The sequence below is a fragment of the Chelon labrosus genome (genome assembly GCF_963514085.1).
Source record: "Chelon labrosus genome assembly, chromosome: 4".
Taxonomy (NCBI): Eukaryota; Metazoa; Chordata; class Actinopteri; order Mugiliformes; family Mugilidae; genus Chelon; species Chelon labrosus.
The window spans coordinates 24,092,409-24,110,540 of NC_140340.1; the positions used below are offsets into that span (position 1 = coordinate 24,092,409).

Genomic DNA, 18,132 nt, shown 5'->3' on the forward strand with positions numbered 1-18,132 from the left:
TACAAGAGGGTTACCTGGGGAGACCAACTGTCAGCTACAAAGAAATTGCCATCAAGCAATTTACTTTTGTATGTTGATGTGGTGTAAGGCTTAAAAGCCAGGTAAAAATGACTAAATACTAAATAAATAACTTTATATTTCCAAAACCTGCCATACATACTTACACAACACTGAAAAGGGCTCTGTTCAGTTGTAGGTATTAGATTAGTTTCAAATAAAAATGCCTTATATGTTATTGGCAAATTAAAATTTTAAACAATCCCTTCAATGTTTTTACATTTGTGAGATCGAACATTTGTTATGAAATTTTGGCTGCATTGGTTTTCCTTACATGATGTCTGCACAGCTCTGGTTGTCCTTGGATTTGTTATTTTGTTGCCGATTCTTCCGCCTCAATTTCCTCTGAACGCCCGTGATTGGCTCTGCGTAACGACATGTTCCGAACGACATACAACCTGCAGCTTTGATTGGTCGAATTCATCCAACGTCGTTAGAGACTCCGCCCTCTCTCCGACAGAGGACAGGTTCAAGATGGCGACGTCCCTGAGGTGCTTCCTCCGCACAGGAAAGGTACGGGAACATTGCTAAAAACCTACATTTTCGACATAGTTTTGTATTTTGTTGAAGAGCAGTATAAGTAGTATGTCTCTTTCGTCTTTCTGCAGAATGCCGTGTCCGCTGTACGAGGACGGGGATTTCACAAAAGCTCTCCGGCCGCTGTGCAGGTCAGTGCTAGCAGCTAGCAGGCGAACTGTAAAATAAATGTTGTCATGTTGTTTTAAATGTAGATTGTAAAAAAAAATGAAACCCGGAAAAGCACCCGGACCCGACGGGTTTCCAATAGAATTTTTTAAAACATTTGGCCCTAAATTAATACCATTGCTATCAAATGTATTTAAAGAGGTCCTGGTTAAAAAAACTCTTCCCCCAACTATGACCCAAGCTTCTATCTCTTTATTATTAAAAAAGAATAAAGACCCACTATTATGTGAATCCTACCGTCCAGTCAGCTTATTGTGTTGCGATTATAAAATTCTAACCAAGGTATTGGCTGGTAGACTTGAGAAAATTATGCCTAAACTGATCCACCCTGATCAGACGGGTTTTATCGCAGGCAGACAACTATCAAGCAACCTTCGCCGAGTATTCAACATTATATACCAACCTAATAATGTTGAGCCAGAGATAATACTCTCCTTAGATGCGCAGAAAGCGTTTGACAGGATGGAATATAACTACCTGTTCACCGCGCTAGATAGATTTGGCTTTGGTCCTATTTTCTGTACATGGATTAAAATTCTCTATATGGCACCTCACGCCTCCGTGAGAACGAACAAGATAATATCCGACTATTTCCCTCTCTTCCGAGGGACAAGACAAGGGTGTCCCTTGAGCCCCCAGATATTTGATATTGCCATCGAGCCCCTGGCAATAATGTTAAGGAAGACCACTAACCTGGTTGGAATACAAAGGTCAGGGTATTCACATAAAGTATCTCTTTATGCAGATGACCTTATCCTCTTTCTCTCGGACCCATGTACTACTATCCCTATTGCTCTGGAGCTTATCACAATATTTGGTCAAATTTCAGGTTATAAATTAAATTTAACTAAAAGCGTTTTATTTCCCATAAATGACAAAGCACGCCAGATGTCATTCCAGGACTTCCCTTTCTCTGTCAATAACGATAGTTTTACTTACCTGGGGGTTTGTGTCACTCAAAAGTATAGGGATCTATTTGACAGCAATTTTAAAACAGCGTTTAACAAAGCTAAACAGGACATGGAGAGATGGTCAACCCTCCCTTTGTCACTTGCCGGAAGGATTAACTCAGTTAAAATGACTATCATGCCCAGATTTTTATTTCTGTTCCAAGCAATACCAGTCTTTATACCTAAATCCTTTTTTAAGGACTTAAATAAGCTCATATCAACTTTTATTTGGAATAAAAAAGTACCCAGAATACGGAAGGAATATTTGGAAAGACAGAAGGGAGATGGTGGGCTGTCCCTACCCAATTTTCTGTATTATTACTGGGCAGCCAATATCCACAAACTTATATTCTGGGTCTCTGATGCATCAGAGGATGAGTCTCCAGTATGGTGTCAGATGGAACAGCATTCGAGCAATCCAGTTTCGCTCCGCTCTTTAATTTGTTCCCCACTACCTTTAAGTAAACGTTGTTGGACGAACAACCCAATAATTTCTGGCTGCCTGAAGATATGGTCGCAGTTTAGGATTCATTTTAAGCATAAACAAGCTCTTGTCACTTCCCCTATTCTAGCGAACATCAATTTTGCCCCATCTCTCACAGATCCATCTTTTCAATTGTGGCATAGGAGAGGGATTAAATGTGTGATGGACCTTTTTAAGGAAGGGCACTTCATTTCCTTTGAACAGTTAAAGAAAGACTTCAGCATCCCTCAGTCACATTTCTTTAGATATCTACAGGTGCGGAGTTATGTTAAAAAACACTTCTCTTTGACAACCCCTCAGAGGACATGGATAGATGAATGTTTGACCATAGATCCAGTTGACAGAGGTCTGGTGTCTGGGTTGTACGATAATATCCAGAGGGTTGCAGTCGTATCACTTAACCGTTTAGCAAGGCAGTGGGAGGTGGAATTAAGAACCACCATTTCAGACGTAAATTGGCAGACAGCAATTTCATTGATACACTCTTCCTCAATTTGTATCCGGCATGGGCTGCTGCAATTTAAGGTTCTACACAGGCTGCATTTATCTGCGAGTAAACTAGCCAAACTCTACCCTGGCTTAGACCCAACTTGCATCAGATGCAGGCAAGACCCAGCTAGCCTCAGTCATATGTTTTGGTTTTGCCCGAAACTAGAGATATTTTGGACAAATATATTTGATACATTTTCATACATGTGTAATAAAGTTATCAGTCCCAACCCATTGACTGCATTATTTGGGGTCGTTCCTCAGGAGACACCAATATCTAGGCACCAGGCTGAGGCTATAGCGTTCTCCACTCTGCTAGCTCGACGTCTGATACTCCTTAGTTGGAAGAAGGTCATGCCCCCCCTCTCATAGGCGTTGGGTGGAGGACGTGATGTCCCACCTCAAACTTGAACAACTTAAATACACTGCCCGGGGCACTACACAAAGATATTATAAAGTCTGGCAACCATTCCTATCGTACTTTGAAGATGAATTCCCCTTAACATAGTGTAGCAACCCCCCCCCCCCCCCCCCCCCTTTTTTTTTTTTTTTTTTTTTTTTTTTTTTTTATGTTAAAAGAAAATAAATATATATGCGTGTTTATTTGACTACTTTGTTGATACTGAGTAACGGATGTTTATTCTCCTGATTTTTCATTTATTTTCGAATATCAGTATTACTATGAATATTGCATTATTGTCATTTATATACTTTATTTCATGTATTTACTTATTTTTGCTTTCCCTTTTGTCTGGGGTATTGAGTTCTACTGTGAGTGTATAATGTGAAAATCAATAAAAATATTTGAATAATAATAAATGTAGATTGTAAAACAAAGTAAAGCTGACACTATTAGTGACGTTTTCTTGCTAAATAACCTATTACAAGTTAAGTTTTATGGTTCGTGTTGTTGTCCGGTCATTGAGTATGGATGCGGGTTGTCACATCATGAACCCTCTCAACAAATGACAGTAGTAGTTTTATTCCGTAGTCAGCAGTGGGAACATTTAGAAAGACGTGAAGATGGTTTTGAACAAGTGTTGAACTATTTTGAGAAATTGTATTTGAGACCAAAAACTAATAACGAGTTTTAAGGATGTATTAAATATTAGGTAAGAAAATGCTTAAAATCAAACGGATGGGGGAAGAGATTCCTTATGTTGGGGGTCGGATTAATGTAACAGAGCAAATAATAGTTGTATATTTGTGTATATACATATACATAGTTTCAATATTTTAACAAACCAGTTGCAGGTTTTATGTATACATTTTTTTCTTAGTCAAGTTACAGGATGACCCTAATTTTTTTTTTAAAGTTTTACATCAAGATAGACACATATATATATATATATATATATATATATATATATATATATATATATATATATATATAGACACACACACACACACACACATATATAATTTCTTGCCTTACACTGTCTTTTCCTTACCCTTTGGGCTGGTATTTATTCACATTTGTACACATGCATTAATTGTATATTTACATGTTCAGTAAATTTTTGTGGCTGACCTTTATATTTAAAAATAAATAAATTAAATACTTAATTGTATCAATCTGTATAAAATCTAAGTGGGAAAGTAGGGAAAGTTCGACAATGGAAAGACATGAGGATGAAGTTGAGATGTCAGTACACTACATTGTTGTTTGTCGTCGTCAGGTGACCGTCCGTGATGCCCTGAATCAGGCGCTGGACGAGGAGCTGGAGAGGGACGAGCGGGTGTTCCTCATGGGTGAGGAGGTGGCTCAGTACGACGGAGCCTACAAGGTGAGTAGACGCTCAGTTGAACGCAGTAAATGAAGATCAATAAAGCAGTTTGATGTTTTTCAGAATTGATTTTGGGCACTTGGAGAGTGCTTCTCCCAACTTATTTCCATCATAGTTAATGAGACACAGAGACTTTGATGGAATTCAGCAATGATGAATGTTTAACAAGTATTAATAATGTAAGAGTTTAGCTTTTTATCCAAAAAATGTTTAAAAGAGGTAACTGGACTTGTAGAGTTTTTTGAGAAGACGTTTCACCAACCATTTAACGGTTAGGTACCTAACCGTTAATGGAAATTAGCTGCACCGGTTTCTGGTTGTTGACACAACAAGCAAGTTTCAGTAGGAGTGTCCTATTTAAACCTCAAACTTCCCACCAGTCCCCAAGAACTGAAGAAGCTACTCGGATGAGTGGTGGAACGTCTTCTGAAAAAACTCCAGTTGCCTTTTTTAAACATTTTTTGGATATACTATGACCTGGATGACTGAGAACCTTCACAGACGACTTAGCCTTTTTACTTATTTACTTACTGCCTTGTATACTGGAATATTCCTTGTATAAAAAGAAGAAGTGGATGCCAAGACATCAACCTACAAATGAAGCTAAAGTATGAGGAGCTCCCACTGGTGGATGGCTGCAGTGTAGATCATAAGCTCCGCTCCCTCCATGTTGGTGGATGGGACTTGGGCCTAAAACTAAAAAGTACACGTCACATTTGTCTTCAAGGATGGTTTCTGTCATTTTAGGTTGTTAATATAATGCTGATGTATGTTCAAGTGTCCATTTTTCTGATGAGTTTTGTTTTAGTTATTTAACACAATAAAAAAACGGGATGTAAATTCATGATGACTAACAGTTGCCATGACAACCACTGCATAAAGCAATAAGTGCAGTGTATAATAAAGCATTTCTTTGAAACTGATTGGGGTTGGTCAGAGCGCAGTATTAACCAATCACCAGTGACTCTAGAGGAAGTGTGAGCGGGTCATCGATAGCGTGGCTCCACTCTCACTGCTCAGATTCTGGCTCCAAATTCACAATATGGCTCTGCCTGTAACCCTGGGATAGCATCAGTTTGAGCAATGGGAGGAAGTGGAGATGCCTTGTCCACATTGTTCTATAGTCTATGGTGTCATCTTTGTCTGTCATTTCTATTTGTAAAACGTGGTACTCTCCAAGTGAACAACAGAGATCTCAGAACAGTCTTGTCAATTAAATAGACGTCTGGTCTTGTTCAGACAGTCAGACTCTTGAAATGTAAATGGAACAGCTAATGTTAAATGACAGGTTGAGGCACTTTGAAGAATGTCGGGCAGAAGAAAGAAACACAACAATGTTCTCTGGAGCTTAACCTCATTATAATGATAACATGCTGTGTGTGCAGGTGAGCAGGGGCCTGTGGAAAAAATATGGAGACAAACGTATCATTGACACTCCGATCTCAGAGGTGAGACTCTTCAATGTGTTGTCCATGAACTTAATTTCTAAGAGTGTCTGTCAGTGTCTGTTAGCTGTTTAATAATATTTATTCAGAGAAAAACGTTTCTGCGCTGGTTCATACGGTGTCTCTTTGGTGCAGATGGGGTTTGCCGGAATCGCAGTGGGATCTGCCATGGTGAGTTTCTGTTCAGTCTATGTCAACGCATTAACTCAACATGCATGCTGTCCTAACAACACAACGGTGAGATAAAACTGGGTTTGTAATCAGCCATTGGCTTTCAATTGGCTCTCAGCCAATGATATCACACGTTATTCCCATTCCGACAGCCTGTCTACAGGTTGTCTGCTATTCACGTGACTAAACCGCGATTAACTCATCTATTTGCCACCACATTCTTGGACATCTTAATTTCTTTGGAGTAGAATGATGCACACAATTTCAGGATACAATCATAACTACGGGTTCAATAAACACCTATGTCAGACCAGTCACAAACACAAAAATGTATACGACTCATCTACTGAGACTCACAGTGTTCCAAGAGCAGATGAATCCAATCTGACAAAAATGGTCCTGTTATATTGCCACGGGTCCAGTAAATGTCCTCCAGTAAAATAGTTAATCCACATTAAGCGCTTGATCTACGCTGTCTGGTCAAAAAAAAAAGTTGCCACCTGGATTTAACAAAGCAAATAGGTAAAAGCCTCCTATTGGATAATTACTGCATGGGTGATTATTTAAGTTATTTAACCCCAACTGATACAATGAGTAGCTTTTCATTTCTTAAACGACCATGTCTAAAGACACATCCTGTAGTTGTGGAATGTTAGTCTGTTTGAGAAGGGTCAAATCATTGGCATGCATCAAGCAGAGAAAACATCTAAGGAGATTGTAGAAACTACTAAAATTGGCTTAAGAACTGTCCAATTATTAAAAACTGGAAGGATAATGGGGAACCATCATCTTCGAGAAAGAAATGTGGTGGGAAAAAAATCCTGATTGATCGTGATAAGCGATTGCTTAAACGTTTGGTGAAATCAAATCGGAATGAGATGCCACCAGACCTATTATCACTAATATCTGTGTGTTGTCTCCCTCTTAGGCTGGCCTCAGGCCCATCTGTGAGTTCATGACCTTTAACTTCTCCATGCAAGCCATCGACCAGGTCATCAACTCTGCAGCAAAGACCTACTACATGTCAGCCGGTCTGCAGCCGGTCCCCATTGTCTTCAGAGGACCCAACGGAGCGTCAGCGGGCGTTGCTGCTCAGCACTCACAGTGCTTTGCTGCTTGGTGTGTTCATTTACACCTAATGACACCTAATACTGAGTGCGAAGATATGAGATTATAATGTATGTTGTCTTATTTGGGCAAATACACAAGCAATCGAACTGTCGAAAATAAAGCAATAAAAGACAAACGGGGATTATCCTTAGCTGGTTTAATTAAAAGTATGGGATGTCTCTGTCGTAATAGTGCTGGTGTCATTGTGGTTGTCAATCTGCCTGTAGGTATGCTCACTGTCCAGGTCTGAAGGTTGTCAGTCCCTGGAACTCAGAAGATGCCAGAGGTCTCCTGAAAGCATCCATCAGAGAAGACAACCCCGGTGAGAGTCAACACTGCAGCAGGTTAAAGGTTTTAGAGGAAAAGATCTGCACGGTGCTCTTTTAAATGCAGTGTTCAGTGTTTGTTATTGTTTACGTGCAGTCTTTGCATGAGTGGACTCCATGGATTCTGTTTAGTGATTTGTTTTTCAAATTGGTAGTATTGAATGATGATCTCCTGCTACCACCTCACTAAACATCCACACTGAACTATCCACTAGCTGCTGTCTGACTGACTTCGTTTTTCAGAGTAAACCGATATCGATTTAATCTGATCATTTTAGAAATGCCTGGATCAACTCCGATACCGATCGGGACGCCCCTAGTGTAAACCCTAGTGTAAACTAAATCAAAATGTACATCCAACATGTTTTACTCCACCAGTGAGAGAATTCAGCAGCCTGGCGTACTGTTTTAACACCGTAACAGTGAATGTGTGTTTGTTTCAGTGGTGTTCCTGGAGAACGAGCTGATGTACGGCGTTCCCTTCGAGATGTCAGAGGAGGTTATGTCTAAAGACTTCACCATTCCCCTCGGCAAAGCAAAGGTTGAGAGACAAGGTGAGGGGGACACAAACGGACTGGACCCTAATCCGTTCAGTCAGACCTGTAAAACATCTAAAGAAGTATTTTCAGTTGTCTTGAAATTATTTTCGTCTGTGGGAACAAAACCTGTTGCACAGGCTTTAGAAACTCCTGACGGTCAAACTGTCTCAACAAAAGACTGTTTGACAAGCTGAATAACTAATTACACAGTCAACAGTCTCATAAGCTTCATGCGAGGCTAAAAAGCAAAGCTAATTTTTGGTTATTAGAACCTACAATGTACAGGACCAAGTTACAGTCCCTCTGTTCAAAAACAATATTAGCCCCAGTTTTCCAGAAATAATATTATCATACAGTTTACCAAAACATATTCAAGTTATAGTTATATGATGTACAGACCCTCAGCTTTAGTAGCATTTGCAATCATTTATACACAGTCACCTATTTCCAGGTGCTGTTGGACAAATAAATATAATCATCAAATAAAATTAACTAAATTTAAAAAAAAAAAAAAAGCACTGACTTCAGACCTTTTACTCGAAGAAAAATCCCAGCTCTGTCCATAAAACATATTTTGAGTCAGCTGTGTAATTACCATTAAATATTACAAATAAAAGATGTAACTTCTACAACTTTCCTAATTTGAATTTGAATTTGAATACTCTCAAGTTAAAGCAGACAGTCAACACTTTAAATCCATGTTCATTACATAACTGTAATTTTAACTAAAATAAACCAAAATAGTGTCTGTGTCAAAAAAAAAAAAAAAAAAACCTTTATGGACCCAACAGTGTGCCATACACTTGTTCCTGAGTAACTTTTGAGACTTTAGACAGAGACAACTTGGTTTAGAAATACCAAGGCCTGCAGTATTTAAGCTTTTTCATGTATAATTCTCTGAAGTGACTAGACATTAATCAGTCCCGGAGTTTAGAGTAAGAGTAGATACAGCATAAAAATGTACATTTAAGGCAGCAGAGGACTGGAGTACAGATGTGAATGTAAAAAGAACCGAAACATTGAATGTTTAACAAATCCTTGAGTTCATCATCAAGTGCTAACAAGTTTATTTAAAAACAGCTTAGTTATTTGGTCTGTTGTTAAATTGTTTTCAGTATTTATACCTGAATTGCACAATACGTTTCACAGTGGTCCCAGCATTTAGCAGTAAGTGTCATCAAGAGTGACAAAAATATTCCACATGTAGAATCAAAGCAGAGGCTGAACAGACAGCTGTAGCGGTCTATGGAAAAATAATGTAATTGTCAGGGTTATTGTATATTTTCGAGGAAATGGAGGCGAGGTTCGCGTGAAAGCGACAATCAAATCGTTCTTTTTCCCTTTGTGTTTCAGGTACTCACGTTACCGTGGTTTCCCACTCTCGATATGTCAGTCACTGTCTGGATGCTGCTGCCGTCCTCGCAAAGGAGGGGATCGAGTGTGAGGTAGAGACCCACATCTGCTAATGACTGATGCTAAGGGTTCTATAGACTAGTTGGTTTGTCGACTTCACTGCTATATCATGATGCTTTAAGCATCATTTTGACTAGTCACTGATTACATGACAATAACAACATGGACGCCTCTGAGAAGACAGGTGAGGAGCCCAGTGGGTCATTGCAGTAAACTAGCAGCGGTTCATCAAGTGTTTAGAAATACTTCACTAAAGATGAAGCCCATTGTACCGTAAAATGCAAAATATGTCAGTCAGTCCTGAAATACAACAAAAGTACTACTGCAATGCACACTCATCTGAAAAGGCGTCCACTAACACTAGCAGATTAACGGTCCAAATCCTCTCGACAACAGTCAGTTAACGATTTCATCAAACGTCCTGTGGTATCAGAGAGAAGTAGACTGTTAATCAACAATTAGCTGGTGAATTTCATTCTCAAAGTTATTAGACCTTTAGCTGCAGTACATGGAGAAGGCTTCAGAGAAATACTGGATACTTTTTTACCCAGCAGCACTATCCCATCTTCCGACACACTGTGGAGTACTATTAAATGCTATTGATGGTGCTGAGTTGCAGCCTGTTTTTATACAGGCTATACATATCTGCAGCACACAGTATGTAGCACATGAGATGTCTGTCCTCAGCATATGTATTCAGGTCAAGAATATAGATTTCATTGTTGCAAAGCATCACTTTCTACTGTGTTTTTATTAATGATGCCATCAGTGACTAGTCAGTGTCGGGGTTTGACTTAACAGTCGACTTTAAAAAAAAAAACTAACAAACAAAAAAAAAACAAATACAAACTCATGCAACCCCTAGTGGACACACACTTCCTGTCTGTGTTTGCGTTAGGTGATCAATCTTCGGACCATCCGACCTATGGATGTGGAGAGCATTGAGACCAGCGTGATGAAGACCAACCACCTGTTGACAGTGGAGGGTGGCTGGCCCCAGTTTGGTGTCGGAGCTGAGATCTGTGCCAGAATCATGGAAGGTGACCAACAAACACACACATTACATCCAGGCTGTTTCAGTGATGACTTTTGTACATAAATGAATATTCTTCAGGGGTTCATTCAGATTCAAAAATCTAATTCTTGCGAGAAGTGATTTGAAAGCTTTGATGATATGAACAAAGAAGAGTGTGTCCTCTTCTCTCTCTGGCTGCATCTGTTGTGTATTTTAAAGCATTACGACTTCCAAACCGACCACGATTAATCATATTGTCGTTCAAGACATTAAATGGGACAGTCAGCCCAACCTGAATAATCTGGGGCTGTTTTAGCAAAGGCTGTCTTATTAGCAACTAGCAACATCAGTCACTGTCCGTTGTGTGTCTCTCACACATTGATGGTGTCGTCATGCTTCCTCCTAACTATCAGCTACAGTGCCAAGAAAAAGTTTTAACCTTTTATTGCGTTTATAAATGAAATCAGGATCGACTATAATTTTTATTTTTGACAAAAATTTACAAAAAATGTACTTCTTACTTTCAAAGTGACAACAGACTTCTGCAAAATAATGTAAACTAATTAAAAATGTATGATGTAAAATAAGTGATTGCATTAATTCACCCCTTTTGTAAAACTGCTCAGGCTCTGTCAGGTTGCACTCTTGTTTGGACTGAGGTCTGGACTGAGGTCTGGACAGAGGTCTGGACTGAGGTCTGGACTTCTTCCCTTTTTTTTTTTCTTAACTGCATTCATTTTACCCTCTAGCTTTATAAGCCCTTCAGAGCCTGCTGTTGTGATTCTTCCGCACAGCATGATGCTGCCACCACCATGCTTCACGATATATTTGGTGTCCAGTCTGATGACCAAAAAGCTCCGTATTGGTTCAGTAAATTCTAATTAAAACAATCAAATTATATTGACCACGACCGTGCTCATCTGCAGCCTTCACTGCAACGAGCTGTTGCTTCAAGACGTGTCGTAGAGAACGTAACAAAGCCATGAACAAACAGTGTGAGAACAGGACTACCATTCTGGAGAGAAGAATGTGCTGCTTGAACGCTCTATGATGCTATGACAGGAACATTTAGTTTGGTGGTGATTTAAATGATCCCTCTGCATGTTTTCAGGTCCGGCCTTCAACTACCTGGATGCTCCGGTTACCAGGGTAACAGGCGTTGACATCCCCATGCCGTACGCCAAAATCCTAGAGGACCACAGCGTCCCTCAGATCAAAGACATCATCTTCTCCGTCAAAAAGACCCTGAACGTCTGAGTTCCTCCAGTTAACACTAGACTGTGGAAACGTCAGTAAAGTATTAGACCCATGTGTAAAATACAGCCAAAATGTTCTGTTCCTCTAAAACAAAAACCCTCCAGATTCTAAAGTTCCCGGCTAGATGTTGGTCAAACGCACAACAACAGAGAGTTACGTTAAATTGGTTTTAAACTTGACTAAACTATGTATCTGTAGCTCTGGCTGCTTTCTCCACTTTCGAAATAAAAGCTTTATGCTTTATCTTGTAGGCTCTTCTTCTGTGATCTTGTGGATGTTAATGACTAAAGAGAGCATAAAAAAAATCCATATTTTATTAAAGAGCTGTTAAAATTTTGTTCTTCCACTTAAGATTTTTTATTAAATTTGGTTTTGCCTTAGTTTTGTCACTTTAAGTTTAAATTCTTATTTATTGGAATCTCCTCTAACTTAAGATTTTCTTTTAAGGTTTTTATTCAAACCTTTTGTTTTTGCCTTTTCTCAACTAAATTTAATGTTAGTATTCCCCAAACTACTCCATTGAGACACATTTGGTGAAAACCATTTCAGACTCTCAAATCTGCTCAGGCTGATTTAAATGTGACACTCTCTGAAATTATTGTCAGTAGTAAACTTGCACATATTCCTTACCACCAGAACACATCACATTCATATTAACCTTATTTCTGACACTGACTCAAGTTCGTCTCTACAAAAGCAGCAGTGAAGAAGAAGAAGAATGACCCAGAGAGCGGGAATATTTATTGTAGCTGCAGCAGCTTTGTGGATGTTTTGTTGCTGTAAATGACTGTTACGGAAATAAAAAGCTGTCAGTCCTTTCATGCTTTGTTCTTTTACAGTACACTCGGTTTTATTTCTCTCCATTAGAGAAATCAATAGTGCCCCAAATCAATGAAAGAAAAGAGTCGATGAACCCGATGAACATTTTTAATGGCAGACTTTTCAGCCCAACTCTGATCTGAGAACGGTCAGAAAACGCAGCGTCACAGTCGTCCTGAACTCAAAACGTAAAAAATAAAAAACATTTGCCACTTTAAGAAACTCAAAGGAAGACGAACAAAAAAAAAAAACTCGTTACAATAAAAACTATATTACACAGTCTACTGGTCTATCTTTATTTCGACCATGGGAGAGAAAAGTTCAGACAAACCATGAAATATTTCAGCGAACACAACAGATTGTTTAAATTATGGGTCCTTGAATAATATCAGAAAGAAACTCTGGTACCAATTATAGTCACAAAATTATGTGAACAAATATTAACTGACCTGCTATGCTTGTACTAAGAGATAGTAAATCAAAGTGAACAAAAATAAAGCAATTGGTACCAAACAGAACTAATTTTTAAAAGAAATTTTTAGTTAATCTCACTGAAATTATGGACCATAAAATAAAGGGAAAAAAAGATGAGGTCTGAAAAACATCAGATCTGAATTCTTAGATTGAACATTTTTGGCATTTTCCCTCAAGAACTCAATCACCTCTTTTAAGGATTTTTTTTTTTTTTTTTTTATACATGGCTGTGTTCACTTCATGTATCTTAAAAGACTTAACAATCCTGTGAACCAAACATGTGCGCACTTCCATCTGTTTCAATGGTTATATTGCAGCATGTGAACAAGCTGTATCTGTCTTAACACACCAATTGTTCCTTGACACGAACACAAGAGGCACAATGGACGCATCAAGCAAGCATACCGAAGTCTTCAATCTGTTGTTGGGTTTACTAAAGTCGACAAACCAGTAAAACAAGCAATGCCATTAACTCCAGGTCCTTTTTCACACAGTTCACTGAAACAGAACCAAACTGTCTGATCGTCACAGTGTTCTGTATAAAATAAAATCAAGCCATTTTATATTCCTGTAACTTTCTGTCACACTGGGGACTTTATAGAGGAGCCGAGTTCACTTTAAAACAACAACAAAAAAAAAAAAAAACATTTCACATCCTGATGTGCAACCTGCCACTCACAACATTTACCGAGACCTGGTGGCTTTATTTGAGGTTTTTACCCCTTCATACTTTCTTCTATCTAGAGTTTGATGTACCACCGTCGTCTCAGTGTTCATTTGTGTTTGCAGACTCAGAATTAGCTGTTAGCCTCTGGAGGACAAGCACTAATAGATAACAAATGAATAATATTACAAGGGGAGTAAAAGTGGTTTACTTAATAGGAAAAAGACCTCAATGTTATGAGAGTAAAGTTTACAGAAAACATAAACTGCAGTGTTTTGCTACTGTTAACGTTCTACTTTTATGTGTATAACATCAAGTCTGTGAAGGTTCCCACTCATCCAGGTCACGGTTTATTCAAAAACATTAAATAAACTGGACTTGTACAAATCTACAAGTCCAGTGGCCTTTCTTTAATATTTTTTTTGGAAAATAAGACCCGTGTATTTGGAGTTTTTTTTTTTTTTTTAATAAAAACTGAAATATTAAAGACACAGACAAGAAACCAATTAGGTGGTGTATGAGTCTATAACTGGGTGTGATTTAAAGTGTGTTAAAAGTGCTGATTTAAAGTGTGATTGCTCCAACACTTTTTCCTGAAGACCGTTACTCTCATAACTACTTTTTTGTTTTTTAAATTACAGCTTTATTCCCATAATGAGTTAATTTCTTCTAGAATATTAACTATATTTTAATGTTATTCCCATAGAGGATCTTGTTCATTCCAAATGACTTTGGTTCTTTTTATTATGAGACGATACGGCCTGTAAAGAAAAATCTATTCTTGAAGCTGCCTCCATTAGATATATTAGATATGGAAGCAGAACGTTGGTGAATTTGGGAAGCCTACAACTGCCAGATGTTAAAAGAAAATCCACTGTGAGTGTTTTACTGTTGGTTTTGGTCTCACTGGAGTGATTCAGTCTTTCTCTGGGCTCAAACGAACACACATCTGCCTCAAACTGATTATTTCTTTAATAAAATAGAAACAAAAAATTCAAGTAAAGCTCTCATCAGTTTCCCTCAGCACTTACTGACCTCCTAGAATTCCCAGAATGCCTTTGAACCCAGTGGACAGAGAACAGGACCCCGTGCAGCGCTATGCTCGGAGGTGGGGCTATTGAGTCCGAGGGGCAGAGCCTGCCCTCTCAGAGAGCTGATAGGTCAGATCGTCCGACCTCCGAGTGTCCCTTCAGCAGGCCCAGCCTCACGACCACCACCCTCCTCTTCTTCTCCTCCGACCCGTCTTCGTCCTCATCATCCTCCTCCACCTCTCTCTCCTTTGCCTTCCGTTTCCCTCTCTCCTTCCGCTGCTTCTTCGCCTTCTTCTTCCTCCTCTTCTTCTCGACTTTCTCCTCTGCTGCTTGATCTGCCTCATCTTCTTCTTCTTGCACCCCATCCTGCACTTCTTCCTCTTCCACTTCTTCCTCCTCTTCTGCCATCACCATTTCCTCCTCATCTTCTTCTTCCTCCTCCTCCTCATCCTCTTCTTCTTCTTCCTCCTCCTCCTCCTCTTCTTCAGTATCTGCATCCTCCACGTCCGACATCGCTTCTCCCATCCCTTCTTTCATTTGTTCCTGTTTAAGCGAACCCAGTTCTCCATCTTGTGTTGTCTGACAGAACAGAAAGTAAAGATTAGAGTAAACAGCTGCTCTAGCGCCTCCATGTGGCCAAAACTACACACCAATAAATTAAAGTAAACTTGAAGCCACTCAAAAATATTACGAGTAATTTTAAAAAGCTATCACCTTACAATGAGGTAAATAAAATAATGTTTATTCAGACTGATCCAAGCATCAGCCTATTTAAATTATACATTTGTTACCTAGATTCAAAATATTAATTGCTCCGTTTGGTGACCATTTTATGACATCTTATTTTGTCAGGCTCAGGTTAATTGGTTGGATCTCGAGGAAACAGCAAGAGCTACTATAAGCTCATGAAAATGCAGAGAAATCTTTGGGATCTGACTAACCTGAGCCACATAAACACCACAGCTGATAGTGACACTCACCATATCCTTGCCATTTCGCAGCCGGTGCAGCAGTAACCTGACGGTGTCTTTGTTCTGGCACAAGCCCATGGTGTTCAGGATGTCGAGGGCAGTGCCGGAGCAGCCCTGCAGCCGGAGCTCAGCCCCCAGAGCGGCCTGCAGGAAGTTGTTCTTCCAGATGTTCCTGGTGAAGAGCGGGATTGAAAGCGCCACCACGGCCCGGCGTTCCAGGAGTGTGAAGGCCTGCTCCTCCGTCAGCTGGCTGCCAGACAAACAAAAGAGACGATCAGCTCACTTGTCTGGTCAGACGTAGACCCACAGACCAATGATGGTGTCTTAGAAGTGAAAACTGAAGTGAAACTGGTTACTGGTTGCTTTTGTATAGTGCGTTGACATCAGGGAACAGTGAGCGGAGACAGGTGACGACGAGCGGAGCTTTGTCCTGGGCCCAGTTCAGACATCGCCTCCAGGGGAAGGACGACAGTGGCTTCCTGCCCGACACTTTCTGATGGAAGGGACTGTCAGGCAACCGTGACAGCACCTTCATCTGCGGCACCACCAGGAAACACAGCACAGTGTTATTAAATAATAACGGAAGGACTTAACACAGGAGATTTGTATCAAGAATGCAGAGCCTCCACCCTCACCTCTTCTTTCAACTGTTTCCTCCAGAACTCCATCATCGGCTTCCGGGCACCTTTGGCCGACCAGAGCATTTGGAAAGCGGCCTTGTAGCTGGACTTGCTCACCAGCAGTGCTGCTTTGCTTTTCTTCCCCATCCTGCGGCCCAACATCTTCTTGTCTCTCACCTGTAGTTACAGTCGCACAACAGACAGAAAATATTCCTATGTGTATAAAACACGATCTTGCCAGCACATCGGGCACAGCTTATATTACTATATACCAAACAGCCACAACATTATGACAGGAGAAGTAAATAACATCTTGTGACAATACAATATTCTGCTGGGAAACTTTTGGACCTGGCACTCATGTGGATGTTACTTAGACATGTACCTCCCACCTAGACCAGACTGCGCATATGATCATAAGCATGTTGAATCATGAAAGTCATACACACACCTGTTTAGTCGCAGGCGGCTTCAGCCACAGAGACCGCTTCCCGCTCTGCTTGCGCTTACATTTGCTCCTGATGAGCTGGGCGCAGGTCTCGCACAGGAAAGACTTCTCGTTCACCACCGCTCCGGGGAAAGCCCATTGCACTGTCTCCGGCGTGGTGAAGGTGTACACCGCCCTCCGGTTGAATGAACGGCCCTGCCGCTCAAACTCCACCCTGCAGCAAGAGCAGTTATTGTCCTCCGGCCGCTTTGTGCGACGGCGACCAACGCGCGGCAGATCCGTGGACGCGTGAGCGGCAACTTCGGAGGCTGGTAGCTTTTGGGTGCTCTCTTCTGTCTGCGCCTCTGCATTATGCCCCCCGGGGCAGTCCACCTCTGCCCCTACGGTTGGGTCGGGAAGCTCCACCGGCAGCGACGTAGAAGGCTGCACCGGGGCGCTCCGCTCAGGTTCGACCGGTGTATGGGACGAGGACGCCTCGGTTGAAGTAAGGTTACCGTCCACAGTGTGCGCGTAGTCGTGCTCGTTTGACTCTGGTGAAGGACCGGCTTCCTCGTCGTTCCCCGCGTTGGTCTCCGCGTTTTCACTCGCCATGATGACCACAGGTCTTTGAGACAGCAGTGGAAAATACGCAGGAATTAAAACTCAGTGAAAGCTCCGGTTACAGAGCAGCAGGCTAACTGTGTTAGCTAACTGCCGAGCCCGCCTGCATTCCAGACAGCCGGAACAACGTGAAACTGCACCTAACGCCCCCAGCAATGTGTGCGGAAAAGTTAGTTTGATAGTTTAAAGCAGCGCAGTAAAAAATAAGGACGGGGTTTCAATAGAAATATCACTGGAGCAGCTGGAAACACAGGAGAGACGTGACCAACCGGATGTAGCCTCTAATAAACAAAACAGTTTCCGTGTTTCTGTTAATAGACTGCCCCTTGCTCGCGCCTCCGTGCGGTGGGAGGTAGATACTACAAGTCACGACTGTAAATTAAAAAACAAAACAAAGGTTATTAAGTAACAAATGGTTTTCAGGATTAGTAGACTGAATGTATTAATAATAATAATAATAATAATAATACATTTTTATTTATAAAGCACTTTACATCAAAGATCTCAAAGTGCTACAGGTTAAAAAGAAGAAGAAAAAGGTTTAAAAAAAAAAAAAAAAACAAACATCTAAAGGGGACCAAAAGCTTTGCTAAAAAGAAATGTCTTAAGACCTTTTTTAAAACAGTCAGTGGATTGTGGTGCCCTCAAGGTGTCAGGGAGGGCATTCCACAGACGTGGGGCAGCAGCACAGAAGGCCCTATCTCCCATGGTCCTCCGTCTGGTTCTGGGTATGTGGAGGAGGTTTGAGTGAGTGGAG

The 18,132-nt window shown here is 40.6% G+C and overlaps 2 protein-coding genes across 2 annotated transcripts; one reads left to right on the forward strand and one right to left on the reverse strand.

Moving 5' to 3' along the window:
• Window positions 1-495: 495 nt before the first annotated feature.
• On the forward strand, window positions 496-11,991 carry pdhb (pyruvate dehydrogenase E1 subunit beta). Its single transcript, XM_084543179.1, has 11 exons — window positions 496-570; window positions 666-725; window positions 4,365-4,472; window positions 5,858-5,920; window positions 6,053-6,088; window positions 7,017-7,207; window positions 7,426-7,520; window positions 7,968-8,078; window positions 9,417-9,508; window positions 10,375-10,516; window positions 11,603-11,991. Exons 1-11 carry the CDS (start codon window positions 532-534, stop codon window positions 11,746-11,748), a joined length of 1,083 nt encoding a protein of 360 aa, XP_084399305.1. The 5' UTR covers window positions 496-531; the 3' UTR covers window positions 11,749-11,991.
• Window positions 11,992-12,661: 670 nt separating this feature from the next.
• On the reverse strand, window positions 12,662-17,709 carry LOC311487071 (uncharacterized protein). The gene is made up of 5 exons (XM_084543175.1): window positions 16,779-17,709; window positions 16,343-16,504; window positions 16,064-16,242; window positions 15,717-15,957; window positions 12,662-15,315 (listed from the first exon to the last, which is right to left on the reverse strand). Exons 1-5 carry the CDS (start codon window positions 17,364-17,366, stop codon window positions 14,851-14,853), a joined length of 1,635 nt encoding a protein of 544 aa, XP_084399301.1. The 5' UTR covers window positions 17,367-17,709; the 3' UTR covers window positions 12,662-14,850.
• Window positions 17,710-18,132: the final 423 nt, after the last annotated feature.